At 44.6% G+C, this 16,795-nt stretch overlaps 1 protein-coding gene across 1 annotated transcript; it reads right to left on the bottom strand.

Annotated features, from left to right (window-relative positions):
- Positions 1-2,852: 2,852 nt before the first annotated feature.
- On the bottom strand, positions 2,853-16,739 carry rab22a (RAB22A, member RAS oncogene family). The gene is made up of 7 exons (XM_084036250.1): positions 16,403-16,739; positions 15,545-15,624; positions 14,659-14,740; positions 9,219-9,290; positions 8,576-8,682; positions 8,015-8,124; positions 2,853-5,507 (listed from the first exon to the last, which is right to left on the bottom strand). The coding sequence occupies exons 1-7, from the start codon at positions 16,436-16,438 to the stop codon at positions 5,410-5,412; spliced, it is 585 nt and encodes a 194-aa protein (XP_083892376.1). The 5' UTR covers positions 16,439-16,739; the 3' UTR covers positions 2,853-5,409.
- Positions 16,740-16,795: the final 56 nt, after the last annotated feature.

The raw sequence follows: 16,795 nt of genomic DNA, 5'->3' as shown, positions 1-16,795 counted from the left end.
GCCGTGCATTATCTTGCTGAAACATGAGGTGATGTTCATGGATGTATGGCACAACAATGGGCCTCAGGATCTCATCACGGTATCTCTGTGCATTCAAAATGCCATCAATAAAATGCACCTGTGTTCTTCGTCCATAACAGATGCCTGCCCATACCATAACCCCACCACCACCATGGGCCACTCGATCCACAACATTGACATCAGCAAAGCGCTCACCCACACGACGCCACACACGCTGTCTGCCATCTGCCCTGAACAATGTAAACCGAGATTCATCCGTGAAGAGAACACCTCTCCAACGTGCCAGACGCCATCGAATGTGAGCATTTGCCCACTCAAGTCTGTTACGGCGACGAGCTGGAGTCAGGTCAAGACCCCGATGAGGACGACGAGCATGCAGTTGAGCTTCCCTGAGACGGTTTCTGACAGTTTGTGCAGAAATTGTTTGGTTATGCAAACCAATTGTTTCAGCAGCTGTCTGAGTGGCTGGTCTCAGACGATCTTGGAGGTGAACCTGCTGGATGTGGAGGTCCTGGGCTGGTGTGGTTACACGTGGTCTGCGGTTGTGAGGCCGGTTGGATGTACTGCCATATTCTCTGAAACGCCTTTGGAGACGGCTTATGGTGGAGAAATGAACATTCAATGCACGAGCAACAGATCTGGTTGACATTCCTGCTGTCAGCATGCCAATTGCACGCTCCCTCAATGCTTGTGGCATCTGTGGCATTTCGCTGTGAGACAAAACTGCACATTTCAGAGTGGCCTTTTATTGTGGGCAGTATAAGGTACACCTGTGCACTAATCATGATGTCAGATCAGCATCTTGATGTGGCACACCTGTGAGGTGGGATGGATTATCTCAGCAAAGCAGAAGTGCTCACTATCACACATTTAGACAGATTTGTGAACAATGTTTGAGAGAAATGGTAATATTGTGTATCTGGAATGAATTTTTGATCTTTAAGTCCATCTCATGAAAAATGGGAGCAAAAACAAAAGTGTTGCGTTTATATTTTTGTTGAGTGTATATATATATACACGATATATATATATATATATATATATATATCGTGTATATATATATATATATATATACAGGACTGTCTCAGAAAATTAGAATATTGTGATAAAGTTCTTTACTTTCTGTAATGCAATTAAAAAAACAAAAATGTCATACATTCTGGATTCATTACACATCAACTGAACTATTTCAAGCCTTTTATTATTTTAATATTGCTGAATTTGGCTTACAGCTTAAGAAAACTCAAAAATCCTATCTCAAAATATTAGAATATCATGAAAAAGTATACAAGTAGGCTATTCAACTAATCACCTGAATCATCTAATTAACTCGAAACACCTGCGAGGGTTTCCTGAGCCTTAAAAACACTCAGCTTGGTTCAGTAAACTAAATCACAAGTATGGGGAAGACTGCTGATCTGACTGCTGTCCAGAGGACCATCATTGATACCCTCCATCAGGAGGGTAAGACACAAAAAGAAATTTCTCAAAGAGCAGGCTGTTCACAGAGTGCAGTTTCAAAGCATATCCACAAAAAGTCTGTTGGAAGGGAAAAATGTGGCCGGAAACGCTGCACAACCAAGAGAGATGACCGCAGCCTTAACAAAATTGTGAAGAAGAGCCGCTTCCAGAATTTGGGGGAGCTTCAAAGACAGTGGGCTGAAGCTGGAGTCCAGGTATCAAAAGCCACAGTTCACAGACGTGTCCGGGAAATGGGCTACAATAGCCGTATTCCCATGGTCAAGCCACTTCTGAACTCAAGACAACGGAAGAAGCGTCTGACTTGGGCTATGGAAAAGAAGCACTGGACAGTTGCAGAGTGGTCCAAAGTCCTCTTTTCAGACGAAAGCAAGTTTTGCATTTCATTTGGAAGTCAAGGCGCCAGAGTCTGGAGAAAGGCTGGAGAGGAGCAAAATCCAAGTTGCTTGAAATCCAGTGTGAAGTTCCCACAGTCAGCAATGGTTTGGGGAGCCATGTCAGCTGCTGGTGTTGGTCCACTGTGTTTCATCAAGTCCAGAGTAAATGCAACTGTGTACCAAGAGATTTTAGAGCACTACATGCTTCCATCTGCTGAAAAGCTCTATGGAGATGAGGATTTCATTTTCCAGCATGATCTGGCACCTGCCCACAGTGCCAAAACCACCAGTAACTGGTGCACTGACCATGGCATCACTGTCCTTGATTGGCCTGCTAATTCCCCTGACCTGAACCCCATCGAGAATTTGTGGGGTATAGTTAAGAAGAAGATGAAAGACACCAGACCTACAAATGCAAATGAGCTGAAGGCCGCTATCGAAGCATCCTGGGCATCAATAACACCTCAGCAATGCCACAGGCTGATTGCCTCCATGCCACGCCGGATTGATGCAGTAATCCGTGCAAAAGGATTCCCAACCAAGTACTGAGTGCATCAATGGACATTTTCAAATATTTGATTTAGTTTTGCTGTTATAAAATTATTTTTTTACTTGGTCTGAGGAAGTATTCTAATTTTTTGAGATAGGATTTTTGAGTTTTCTTAAGCTGTAAGCCAAAATCAGCAATATTCAAATAATAAAAGGCTTGAAATAGTTCAGTTGATGTGTAATGAATCCAGAATGTATGACATTTTTGTTTTTTTAATTGCATTACAGAAAGTAAAGAACTTTATCACAATATTCTAATTTTCTGAGACAGTCCTGTATATATATATATATATATATATATATATCCTCTGCCAGCTGAGCAACATGGCCGATCACTGTCACTGTATCCCCAAGGAAATGCATATCTCAAAGGCCTAACACAAGATAACTCTCTCTCACACACACATTCACACACACACATGAATATTTATTTTGTCAATCTTTTTATTATTAAACAAAATTGACAAATCCCTTTTTACACATTTGTAAATACACTGCGACCAAGTGTTTTCAGGCATTTTGTTACAATCAATATCAAACATAGTAAAAAGCTAAATATAACGCTGATGGAATTACTGCAAACCACATACACGTCTACTGTGGTCACACAACTGGCTTAGAACGGAATATAGTCATTGATTTATGTGCAATCTGATGGTATATATCTACACTGAAAAATATACATAATATGGATTAATAACATTCCCAGGGCCTGCCCAAGACTATTTTTCAATGTAAAACTGGCACACAGGCCTCCAGTTTCCAAATAAGGGGAAAACTTTAGTCATCATCAAACTTCAAATATCTTAAGCAATTATGTGATAAGCACTTTAAATCATTATATTACATTGATAATACATACATTAACGTTAATGACGCGCGACGTCGTAAGAAATGGCGTTGACATTATTTGGCACCATGTTCTTTGTAGAGGGAAGAACTGAGCAAACGGCCAACGAACAAAAACATGGAAGGACGATAAGAAGTCGGACGCCATCGACAGAGTGATCGTTAGTCATCAGGACCAATTACAAACGGACAAAGTGCAGGTTTCAAAGTACTAGTGATTCCCTTTGAGTGCGAGTTTTGACCCAGAATGCCGGTTTGACAGCGGTTTGGTCTATTGATCAACTGTCTCTGAGCAAAACTGTGCTCAGATCAGCGTGATGTGAGGTCAATACATCGGTGCCCGACTTAAATGAGATCACGTTAGCGTGAACACTCGGTAACGGTGTTTACCTTCTTCGTAAGAACAACTATTGCACTCGGGAGGAACATCCTGAAGGAAAAAGGCAACGCTGCTTCATTGCAACGGTGGCTATATTTAAGATGATTAAAAGGCAAAATAAATGAGCTTGCATTGACAGAAGAGCACAAAACCCAAATGTACACATGCAGGAATCTAATTGAGACCACATCTGTAGTTTTTGGCAACTGAAAAGAGGTTTTGGGGGTAAAAGTGCTGGAGAGATACAGAATACACACAGAATGAATAAGTCTGGAGCTCGTTAGTCAACTGCAGCTCAATTAGGCCCATATAAGAGGTTAGTGAAACTACTGTAACAAAGCATTAAAGATGAGAACGTGGTAATGAATATGAGAGGGGACGGCCGAGTTCTGTGGAAGCTGTTGTCTCCCACATTAGTCTGAATCCAAATAAAAACCGGACCGACAATAACTGCCAGGAATTTAGAGTAATGAGGCAAAAGAAGTTTGGAGAAAGGAAAAACCCGAAGGCCGACCTTGGAAGGAAAAGCACATCCAGTAATTCAGTAATTCAGAGCAGAGCCGTCGGTTCGATGCGGGGTCAGCGTGTCTACGCAGCGCCACGTCGGATTCTGCACCTCCAACCTCCAAGTTTCCTTCTCAACCAGATCTCACTGTTTTCATCGCGGGCCAGGTAGTAAAAACGTTGCATGCACGAGCTGCTGCTGATTATGTGCAACAAAAAAAAGGAAAGATGAAAAATCTCTATGGGACAATTATGGAATTTGGCAAGACCTCAGAAAAATCTGTAAACTGTTGCAAAGTAGCAGCAAAGGATTGAGAAGAGGCAGACTCACCGGTAGAAAAAAATAAGATAAGAGAGGAAATAAAGCTGAGTTTGTATAATGAAAGGACTGGTATGTGACGATCACAAATATCCGTTCAAGTAAAAGAGAGAAGAACAGCAAAGTTCACAATTAAAGGAATAGTTAATTTTGGGGGAATATGCTTTTTTGGTTATTCCCTGTCTGAGTTAGATGAGAAGATACTGTTCTCATATCAGCAGCTGGTTAGCTTAGCATCAAACCTGGAAACACCTGCCTGTCAGATATCACCTTTTATCACCTTTGCAAGCAGTTCCTCCTCATGTTTCCAGGCTTTATGCTAAGCTAAGCTAACTGGCTGCAGCTTGATGATATAGATGGCGTCGACCACACTAAAAACACATTTCCCAAAAATGTCAAACTATTCCTTTAATGTAAAAGAAAGCTGACTCCCACACACACCTTTTGATTTCTGCACTTTTACCGTGTGATTTCAATCTGCATCAAAACACGAACCAAACTCGTCACAAACACAGACCCCCCCCCCCCAAAAAAAGCAATAACTTCAGTGCTATCAAAATAATTTGGTGATTTTTTTTTAGTCCAAGTTTTGGTTGAAAGTAGATTTTTGTGCAAATTATTTCTGAATTCATGAAGTTCCTCTCATTCCTGATGTCCGTAGTAGAATCTAGTCAAATTAAATGTTTGGGGTCGTTTCACCGACACCTTCCATGCTGTGAAGCAGGCGTTTGCCTCTTTGCTCAGTAAACTTGGGCGTTTTTCTCCTGCCGGCAATTTTCAGGCGATGTGACGTTTTCTCTCATCATTGAACCCCAAAAAAACGCTACTGAGATCAGAGTGGCGTTGCTGCTGCAGCCCGATGTCAGTGTTGAGTGGCAGCTGTAAACTGGAGCAGGCCGGGGCGAGGAAGGTCACATGGAAGGTCACGTGGATCAGCAGCACGTTCTGCGAGACTCCGAGGCCTGACGTCCCAGCTTGAAAGCTTTTCCTGAAGATCCTCCCGCCGCGTCGGCAACAGGAATACGCTTACCTACGAGGAGACACGGACACGTGTTAAACCTTGATGTTTTAAACCGTTGTCATGGTAACGCTGCGTGGGAAGCAACTGATAGCAATGCGGTAGCTGTGCCCAAGTTTTGAGTATTTTTCATTTTCAAAGTCTACCTTCTACCTGTCAACGGACAATTTCCTACAACATCTGTCAACGGACAACTTCCTACAACATCTGTCAACGGACAACTTCCTACAACGTCTGTCCACGGACAACTTCCTACAACATCTGTCCACGGACAACGTCCTACAACATCTGTCCACGGACAACGTCCTACAACATCTGTCCACGGACAACTTCCTACAACGTCTGTCCACGGACAACTTCCTACAACATCTGTCCACGGACAACGTCCTACAACATCTGTCCACGGACAACGTCCTACAACATCTGTCCACGGACAACTTCCTACAGCGTCTGTCAACGGACAACTTCCTACAACGTCTGTCCACGGACAACTTCCTACAACATCTGTCAACGGACAACTTCCTACAACGTCTGTCCACGGACAACTTCCTACAACATCTGTCCACGGACAACTTCCTACAGCGTCTGTCAACGGACAACTTCCTACAACATCTGTCCACGGACAACTTCCTACAGCGTCTGTCAACGGACAACTTCCTACAACGTCTGTCAACGGACAACTTCCTACAGCGTCTGTCCACGGACAACTTCCTACAGCGTCTGTCAACGGACAACTTCCTACAGCGTCTGTCCACGGACAACTTCCTACAACATCTGTCCACGGACAACTTCCTACAACATCTGTCCACGGACAACTTCCTACAGCGTCTGTCCACGGACAACTTCCTACAACATCTGTCCACGGACAACTTCCTACAGCGTCTGTCAACGGACAACTTCCTACAACGTCTGTCAACGGACAACTTCCTACAGCGTCTGTCCACGGACAACTTCCTACAACATCTGTCCACGGACAACTTCCTACAGCGTCTGTTAACGGACAACTTCCTACAACATCTGTCCACGGACAACTTCCTACAACATCTGTCCACGGACAACTTCCTACAGCGTCTGTCAACGGACAACTTCCTACAACATCTGTCCACGGACAACTTCCTACAGCGTCTGTCAACGGACAACTTCCTACAACGTCTGTCAACGGACAACTTCCTACAGCGTCTGTCCACGGACAACTTCCTACAGCGTCTGTCAACGGACAACTTCCTACAGCGTCTGTCCACGGACAACTTCCTACAACATCTGTCCACGGACAACTTCCTACAACATCTGTCCACGGACAACTTCCTACAGCGTCTGTCCACGGACAACTTCCTACAACATCTGTCCACGGACAACTTCCTACAGCGTCTGTCAACGGACAACTTCCTACAACGTCTGTCAACGGACAACTTCCTACAGCGTCTGTCCACGGACAACTTCCTACAACATCTGTCCACGGACAACTTCCTACAGCGTCTGTCAACGGACAACTTCCTACAACATCTGTCCACGGACAACTTCCTACAACATCTGTCCACGGACAACTTCCTACAGCATCTGTCAACGGACAACTTCCTACAACGTCTGTCCACGGACAACTTCCTACAACATCTGTCCACGGACAACTTCCTACAGCGTCTGTCCACGGACAACTTCCTACAACGTCTGTCCACGGACAACTTCCTACAGCGTCTGTCAACGGACAACTTCCTACAACTTCTGTCCACGGACAACTTCCTACAACGTCTGTCCACGGACAACTTCCTACAGCGTCTGTCCACGGACAACTTCCTACAACATCTGTCCACGGACAACTTCCTACAGCGTCTGTCAACGGACAACTTCCTACAGCGTCTGTCAACGGACAACTTCCTACAGCGTCTGTCCACGGACAACTTCCTACAGCGTCTGTCCACGGACAACTTCCTACAGCGTCTGTCAACGGACAACTTCCTACAGCGTCTGTCCACGGACAACTTCCTACAACATCTGTCCACGGACAACTTCCTACAGCGTCTGTTTATGGACAGATGTTGCAGAAACTTGTCTACAGGACGGCGTTTTGCAGAGATGACACATAACGCAGACTCAACCGCTTGTGAGCTTTCTCTACTTTTTCCTCTCAAAACCCGATTATAATTCATATGGAATATGGATTTGGGACACAGCTCGTGAATAAGTCTCTTTAATGCCTCTCAGATTTAAATCAACTGCTCCCACAATCCCTCGTCTACTGCAAATGTGTTTCAAAATAAAATGTCGAGACGTCGCTGTGATTGAGTGGATTCTGCTTCGGTGTTATCTGGAAGCAGAACGGAATGATTACACTCCTGAAATATTTAGAGACGATACCTCGAATATGCATCACTGTTCAAAATACAGTCTACCTGCTCCCAAACACATAAGGGAGACGAGATCATTATCTTAATGCCGCTTAATTTGTCTCAGCTCAGTAATAATAATAATAATAATAACCCAGGGATGTCCGACGGCACCGAGAGCTCTAGAAACACACTCACTTATCTCTATAAACACCTCGTTGATGTTAATAGCGTTCTTGGCGCTGGTTTCTACAAAGATGGCGTGGATGGAGTCGGCATAGTCCTTGGCATCTTTTTCTGGCACTTCCCTGTAAATACAAGAGGAATCTCACATTTATTATGTTGCAACTCGGGAACAGATCCTCCCGTTTCACGTGTTACCTGATAACCATCGAAACATGTACCTCCATGGCTGTTATGTGGAAGATTTCACAAATTCCATGGCCGATATTATCAAAAGCGTGTGTGTGTGTGTGTGTGTGTGTGTGTGTGTGTGTGTGTGTGTGTGTGTGTGTGTGTGTGTGTGTGTGTGTGTGTGTGTGTGTGTGTCGGGTTCTGGGAACAACATCTTAAAATACTCCTCAAAAGGTTTTAATATGAAAGATGATGTAGTCCTGTGTCGATAAACACAACCGTCCCACTCAGGTCTTATAGTATGAGGACCAGAATGATAACCAGTACGAGGACCAGTGTGAGAGCTAATATGAGGACCAGAATGAGGACCAGTATCAGGTTATTATATCAGGTGTCTAGGTTCACCTGGCGTCCAACAGGTCACATTTGTTTCCAGCGATGGCGACCACGATGTTGGGAGGGCCGTGCTGCCGCAGCTCCTTCACCCAGTTCTTCAGAGTCTGGAAGGATTCCTGATGAGAACCGACACTCAGTTACACTGAACCAGCAGAACGCTCCCCCCCCAGGGAGGTTTAGTTAGATTAGAAGACAGATACCACTCGTGTTCACAGCACAGAACTAAATCCTCTACACCTCTAAAGGTCATAAATAAACAACAGTTTCTTCTTTTTTGAAGAAATAGTCCGGTTTATGACCTCATTAAAAAGGGGAATTGTTGTTATTACACGTTGTTTCTTATATGGATTTAACAAAGAAGAAATACGTGTTTAATTAAGTAAGTTTAAGTTGTTAAGTTGCTTAAGTGAGTTTAGAGGATGCAGCTAGGCTAGCTGTTTCCTCCGTTTCCAGTCTTTATGCTAAGCTAAGCTAAGGGTTGCTGGCTGTGGCATTATATGTATACAGACAACAGTGTGATCAACCTTCAACACAAATACGTACATTTCCCAACATGTCAAACTATTCCTCTCATACACAGTTAAAAAGGACAGACATGGAACTAAACCCTGCAAATGTTTAATTAGAACGTTGTGATTCAAAACGTAAATACCTCTTTGGTGATGTCATAAACGATGATGGCTGCCGCCGACCCTCTGTAGTACATCGGTGCCAGAGCTCGAAACTACAGGGAGATGGAGAAAGTTGGAGAACATTAGTGTGTTGGAGAACATTAGCGTGTTGGAGAACATTAGCATGTTGGAGAACATTAACGTGTTGGAGAACATTAGCGTGTTGGAGAACATTAACGTGTTGGAGAACATTAACGTGTTGGAGAACATTAACGTGTTGGAGAACATTAGCGTGTTGGAGAACATTAGCGTGTTGGAAAACATTAGCGTGTTGGAGAACATTAGCGTGTTGGAGAACATTAGCGTGTTGGAGAACATTAGCGTGTTGGAGAACATTAACGTGTTGGAAAACATTAGCGTGTTGGAAAACATTAGCGTGTTGGAAAACATTAGCGTGTTGGAGAACATTAACGTGTTGGAGAACATTAACGTGTTGGAGAACATTAGCGTGTTGGAGAACATTAACGTGTTGGAGAACATTAGCGTGTTGGAGAACATTAACGTGTTGGAGAACATTAGCGTGTTGGAGAACATTAACGTGTTGGAGAACATTAACGTGTTGGAAAACATTAGCGTGTTGGAGAACATTAACGTGTTGGAGAACATTAGCGTGTTGGAGAACATTAACGTGTTGGAGAACATTAGCGTGTTGGAAAACATTAGCGTGTTGGAGAACATTAGCGTGTTGGAGAACATTAACGTGTTGGAAAACATTAGCGTGTTGGAGAACATTAACGTGTTGGAGAACATTAGCGTGTTGGAGAACATTAGCGTGTTGGAGAACATTAACGTGTTGGAGAACATTAGCGTGTTGGAAAACATTAGCGTGTTGGAAAACATTAGCGTGTTGGAGAACATTAGCGTGTTGGAGAACATTAGCGTGTTGGAGAACATTAGCGTGTTGGAGAACATTAACGTGTTGGAGAACATTAGCGTGTTGGAAAACATTAGCATGTTGGAGAACATTAACGTGTTGGAGAACATTAGCGTGTTGGAGAACATTAGCGTGTTGGAGAACATTAACGTGTTGGAGAACATTAGCGTGTTGGAAAACATTAGCGTGTTGGAAAACATTAGCATGTTGGAGAACATTAGCGTGTTGGAGAACATTAGCGTGTTGGAGAACATTAACGTGTTGGAGAACATTAGCGTGTTGGAAAACATTAGCATGTTGGAGAACATTAGCATGTTGGAGAACAGTGTGTTGAAGAAGTTCTCCAACACGCTAATGTTCTGAACATTAGCATGTTGGAGAACATTATTAGGATAGGTTGTATTCATGATGTGTATTCTTAAGACATATTTCAAGTTTTAGAAGAACAACAGTTTGGGATCAAATAATGTCGGGGACCCCTGCAGTAACTCTGCGGACCCATTAGGGGTCCTGGACCCCCTGGTGAAGATCTCTGGTCCAGACAAAGAATTACATGTATCATAATCTTATTCAAGATCTTGTTTAAAAATGTTTTACGATGATTTTCTCACTTGGATATGAAAGGCACTAAACATCTATGTTCACACCGTAGATGGAGAAACAGCGATGGCTAACCCGTTACGCCCACGTTGATGTTAATGAGACGTTAATCAGACTCAATGACACTCAGCCGATACGAGGACTCGGAGCTTCACTGAAGCGGAGGCCGAGTGTTGGAGCCTTGAAGCCGAGAGGCTTTGGCTGAAAAGGGAAGGAGTCTCTCCTCACACATGTGGAAGCCATCAGACAGAGATGGGCAGAATGTGTCCAAAGCTGTTAGCGTTTTGATGTTTATGGAAAACTATACATTTGAACTTAATAACACCACAAAGCCCCGGCGTAACCAGAGCAACGTGTGCTCTTCTGAGGCCGGGTTCTCTTTTTGCCAGGTTTTTGGGTATTTCTCTGGTGAAATTCGTTCCGATGCTCATTGAAAACTTCACGTCACACTGGTACGGCCGTCAGTTGTCTCATTTTTGTTTTCTTATGTTAAATCCCTTCGGGATTTGTGTCTTTGAGTTTTACCCCAACAATTTTGTTCTGATTTTATTTAGTTTATCTTCTTATTTTATATTACTTTATTTTGAAATACAGTTAGGTCTATGTTACAGCATGTATGTAATAATGTCCTGTGATGCCTTGCTGTGGGATACAAATGTAAATTTACAGATGGCTAATTGAGAAGAATATGTATTATAAACGATTGTATGGGCCTGGAAATAAAAAACAAAAAACAGTTTAGCCCACTGTCATAACAAAACAGTTATTTTTAAACAATAAAAAAACTGCAAAGCATTCCCATCAGCCCCAGCGATGCAATATGTCAAATATTTTAGCTACGTGATTTTGAGGTTATAACTGTTTCTTTGTTAGCAGAGCAAACCTACAGTAAACGTCAAAATGGGAATGTTTCAAAAAGAAGGATTCATTCCCCCTCCATCTCCTCACCTCACTTTTATGCACTCTGCTTATTTACCAGTCAATAAAACCACGTGTCACGTATTAACTAATGATATTTATTCTAAAAGAAACAAGCCTCGTCTGAAAGAGATCTTCACTGGGAATCAACCCGGCCTCCTTCCCGCCAAATTTAATTTTCCCTTACAATACGATGGAATAAAGTATCCATCTCAGAGTGACACCGCTACCTCAGGAAAAGCACACATTCCACATAATTATAGTTGTTACTGGCCGAGTCCACCGACGGGGATCCAGCTTCGGGATATGTTTTGGCAGCGGCAACTGAGGGGAGAGAGAGCTGTTTCATTGGCTGGTGTCGGTGCTGCCACCAGTCCTGTGTGGTCTCCCTCCGCCTTCACCGGAGAGAGCCATCACGGCGAAGGCCAGACGTCTGGCCACACAGCGGCCCCAGTAAACAGCCGCCCCGGTAAACAGCCGCCCCGATAAACAGCCGCCCCGATAAACAGCCCCGGTAAACAGCCGCCCCGATAAACAGCCCCGGTAAACAGCCGCCCCGATAAACAGCCCCGGTAAACAGCCGCCCCGGTAAACAGCCGCCCCAGTAAACAGCCGCCCCGGTAAACAGCCGCCCCGATAAACAGCCGCCCCGATAAACAGCCCCGGTAAACAGCCGCCCCGATAAACAGCCCCGGTAAACAGCCGCCCCGATAAACAGCCCCGGTAAACAGCCGCCCCGATAAACAGCCCCCCGGTAAACAGCCGCCCCGATAAACAGCCCCGGTAAACAGCCGCCCCGGTAAACGGCCCCGGTAAACGGCCCCGGTAAACAGCCTCCCTGGTAAACAGCCCCGATAAACAGCCCCCCGGTAAACAGCCCCGGTAAACAGCCGCCCCGATAAACAGCCCCGGTAAACAGCCCCCCGGTAAACAGCCGCCCCGATAAACAGCCCCGGTAAACGGCCCCGGTAAACGGCCCCGGTAAACAGCCGCCCCGATAAACAGCCCCGATAAACAGCCCCCCGGTAAACAGCCGCCCCGATAAACAGCCCCGGTAAACAGCCGCCCCGGTAAACGGCCCCGGTAAACGGCCCCGGTAAACAGCCTCCCTGGTAAACAGCCGCCCTGGTAAACAGCCGCCCTGGTAAACGGCCCCGGTGAACAGCGGCCCCGGTGAACAGCGGCCCCGGTAAACGGCCCCGGTGAACAGCTGCCCGGTAAATGGTCCCGGTAAACAGCCGACCCGGTAAACAGCCCTGGTAAACGGCCCCGGTAAACAGCCGCCCTGGTTAACAGCCGCCCTGGTAAACAGCCCCGGTGAACAGCCGCCCGGTAAATGGTCCCGGTAAACAGCCGCCCCGGTAAACAGCCCTGGTAAACGGCCTCCCTGGTAAACAGCCGCCCTGGTAAACAGCCGCCCTGGTAAACGGCCCCGGTAATGCCTGGCAAATGCTGATTCATTGCCGTAGAAACCACAAGCCGGTGCAGAGTGAAAGACCCGTCCAGATCCAGTCGGATGCCAGGTTCACTTCGTCCTGACGGCTGCTGAAGCTCTCGTGAACTCGTGAGGCCTCGTCTGGTCCGAGATGTGGACTGTAGTTGTTTTTTTGCTCTGCTTCCTGCTTCCATGTGCATTGCTGCAGCTTTGTGTTCCCCCTTTCTCAACTCAACACTCTGATGGGCCAAAGCTCCACAGAAGTCAGAAAACAAGCCAAGAGGGGCTTCAAAATACCTCACACACACACTAAAACCCTAGCAGAGGAATGTTCCTACGTTTTCACACACAGATGTGAAGCCCCGGGGGAAGCCGAGGGCCACGTGGGACTGAAAACGTGGGGATATGTAGGAATGAAAAAGGGTGGAGAAAATGGAAAAGAATAGACTGCCGCCAAGGAAAGAGATTCCAGAGGAGAAAACACAAAGGGGAATCTAAGGGAGGGGGGGGGGGGGGGCTCGGATGTGGATCAGAGAGTCACTCTGATAAGACACAGTGGTTGCACACGCCAGTGGGCTGAGAGAGTTCGGGTTTCATCCAATCGTCTTATCTTAAACTGCATTGATGTCTCCTCAAGGCCGTGAAGAAGCCGAGGCCCCGAAATGGGGGAGGGGGGGAGTAAAGGACAAACAGCGTCTTATCTCACCTCCGGAGAGAACAACTGCAGGGATACGACATGACAACAGCAGGGGATTGTGCAGGAGATAATAGAAAGAGAGGAAGTGATGTGGAGAGCTAATGTGAGTCAGAAGAGAAAGTAGTTCCTTATGCTGTCATCGTCTCGGGCTTGAAGTGTTTAAATGCTAAACATGTATCCTGTTCCATATATCACATCACCTGTAGGGGGCTCCTGTGATGAGCCTTTTTTTAAATGACTTTGTTACCATACTATTAATCTATTTGTAAGACTTAGATGTGACGTTGTTTGGCAAAGAAGAATTCATTGTACACGTTGACATGGGAAACACGTTTCTTTACGGTGCGTATGATCTGGAATCTCGTGATGATTCATGACATAAGAAGTGACACCTGGACACTGCTGACAAACAAGTTCCAGACGTGAATGCAAGATTAAAGGAAGCCACGGCACTCCTTTATTTGTGTGTTAAATGTATGAATGCAATGAGGAAGAAGGTCGGAGAGGGAGAGGCAGGGCGAAGACTAAAGACGTAGGAAGACAAACCGACGTTTCTAATAAAAGATGGATCTGATCTTATCAATACACATTCATGACAGCACCAGTGTCATTGAAATCCTGACTCAAGAGCGCTGAAGGATGTAGGTTACTGGTGAGCAGAGCTCCTATAGGAAGGTGAACGTTGCCCCCTATCAGAAGTCATGAGTAACTACACTTTCCCGGCTGGTTGAGGGAGTGCTTCATGCACACATGCAGGTCGCTTTACGACTTTCTTTAAAAAAAACACGTGGGAGGAGTGATCGAGTCAAACTGATTGAACATAGAAACACGTGTGAATTCTCCAACAGTCCAGTTTTTACTACACAAAGCTGGAGGCCAAACCCTCGAATCACTGACCCGCTCCTGCCCCGCAGTGTCCCAGATCAGGAACTTGTGCAGCTCGTTCTGGTATTGCACGGTCTTCGTCATGAAGGAAGCCCTGGTGGAGAGAAAACACCCAGTGATGAATATACAGGAAATATCACATTTGATTTCACTGTTATTGTTTAATTATAGACCACATCTTCATTTAGATCATCGGGTGGTTTGAGATATCTTAAATTATCTGCCCACTCTGATGAAGAATAAGATGTAAAACATTCAGACGTTTGAGGACGATAGTGACGTCAGCATTTGGTCTCAACAGTTTGTAATGTACTTCAAACATGTCGTACACTTCTGCATGACTGACATGCTGACGGATATATCTGGGATGATTGGTAAATCATATTGGCACTGATGTTATGTAGTGGTCAGGCTCTTGTCCTGAGTGATCATCATCGACAACATGGCAAAAGGTTGGAGAAGCAATGTGGTAAACTGTTGTAAACTTGAGTTGACCCACAGCTACAACAACAAAGTATTTCATTCATAAAACAGGCAAAATAATAAAAACATTTAAATAATGGATTTTTATTAAAAATATTGGCGTATTTGTAATTGCTTAATAAATAAGTGACTAATTATCAGAATTGATAAGGGCTGCAACTAACAATTGTTTTCTTTCTCAATAATCTTAAATAATCAATGTATCCAAAAAAATAAAAAATTCCCACATGAAAACTTTTGGTATGATTTAATTAATTGGCTGATTATGAAAATTGTTGCTGATTGATGAATATTGTTTTCTCTTGGCTTTATTGGATGCACAAATAGACAGAAATGAACTGAGTATGTGACGACGTCCTGCAACAAACCGATGGAACAGAACAAACAGAGCATGTGGGCGACGGCAGGAACTCACCCGATGGTCGGGTTGATGTTCGGGTCGAAGCTGTCCTCCACAAACCTCCAAACAATACTGGACTTTCCAACGCCGGTGTCCTGCAGACACACAACAACCTCGCTGCTCACTAAACACGCTCACAAACTATTTCTACAAGTATAATCACAGCTACAAAACCCATTGTGCCCGGACGGGATTGCTTCTTTATGGCATGAGAATATACTGCTGTTACACACTGCATAGGTAGACAGGCAGACAGACAGGCAGGCAGACAGACAGACAGATGGGTGGACGGATGGATGGGCGGGCAGACAGAATTAGAATAGAATTTTAAACATCAGAACTGTCGTCTGTGCATCCATGAATGTTATTAGTGGGTCTTATTGTATACTAAGGGCAGTAAAGGTGGTTAATAGTGTTTAAGAAAGCTATATAATGATGAGACATGTAACCAATTGTTATGTTCATTGTCTGGGTTTATTATTTAGTCTATAAAATGTCAATAACAGCAGAAAAGTTGGTGACAGCTTGGCCTTGATAAAAACGTTATGAAGATGAGTATTCTACTGATCAACTTAGTGATCATTTAAACTCTAATTTAAGCTCATTAGTGGATGATGGAGACGAGGAAATGTGATGTAGTGATGAAGTGCTGGTAGCAGAAATGTAGACCTGCACCAGTGTTGCTCCTAACATTCACAGAACAGCTGATACAAGTGTGTGTGTGTTTGTGTCTCCTCTAACTCATGTGAACACACTTGTATGGAGCAGTATGGATCACGTCAGGCACACACGTTTTACATATATATATATATATATATATATATATATATATATATATATATATATATAAATCAATAATCGATCTCCACTTACCCCCAGGAGACAAACCTTCAGCTCTCTGAGCGCCATGCCGATCTGCTCTCGATCAGAACCGCAGTGTGATGCTGATGTTGATGATGATGACCATGGACAGCTGTTCTTCTCTGGGTTAACCTTTTTTAATCTTCAAATGTTTCTTCGGGTGTTTTATCAACGATGTGACGTCACGGTGATCGTAAGCTGCGTCTCACGTTGAGTTATAAATCTCGCTCCAAGTTTTTGCCGTTAAATAAACGTCCGGCGGCCCCTCGTCTTTGCCATCATAGTGTGATTATTATTATTAGTAAAGAAGCTAACCGTGAAGCCACCGGATCCCCGGCTCCATCTTGAACTACGGGGAGCGGGTCACGTGACACCGCCTCGCTCGGATCCTGTGTGTGTGTGTGT

Source organism: Eutrigla gurnardus, assembly GCF_963514095.1.
Source record: "Eutrigla gurnardus genome assembly, chromosome: 2".
Lineage (NCBI taxonomy): Eukaryota > Metazoa > Chordata > Actinopteri > Perciformes > Triglidae > Eutrigla > Eutrigla gurnardus.
This window is presented reverse-complemented; position numbering and strand designations above follow the sequence as displayed.

Excerpts from the sequence above, each read along its gene's own strand:
- rab22a (XM_084036250.1), bottom strand. The coding sequence starts at position 16,438 with ATGGCGCTCAGAGAGCTGAAGGTTTGTCTCCTGGGG. Across the intron at positions 8,125-8,575 it reads TGTGACCTGTTGGACGCCAG|GGAAGTGCCAGAAAAAGATG; the intron begins GTGAACCTAGAC and ends TTGTATTTACAG. Across the intron at positions 5,508-8,014 it reads CGAGGTGTTTATAGAGATAA|GTAAGCGTATTCCTGTTGCC; the intron begins GTGAGTGTGTTT and ends GTCTCCTCGTAG.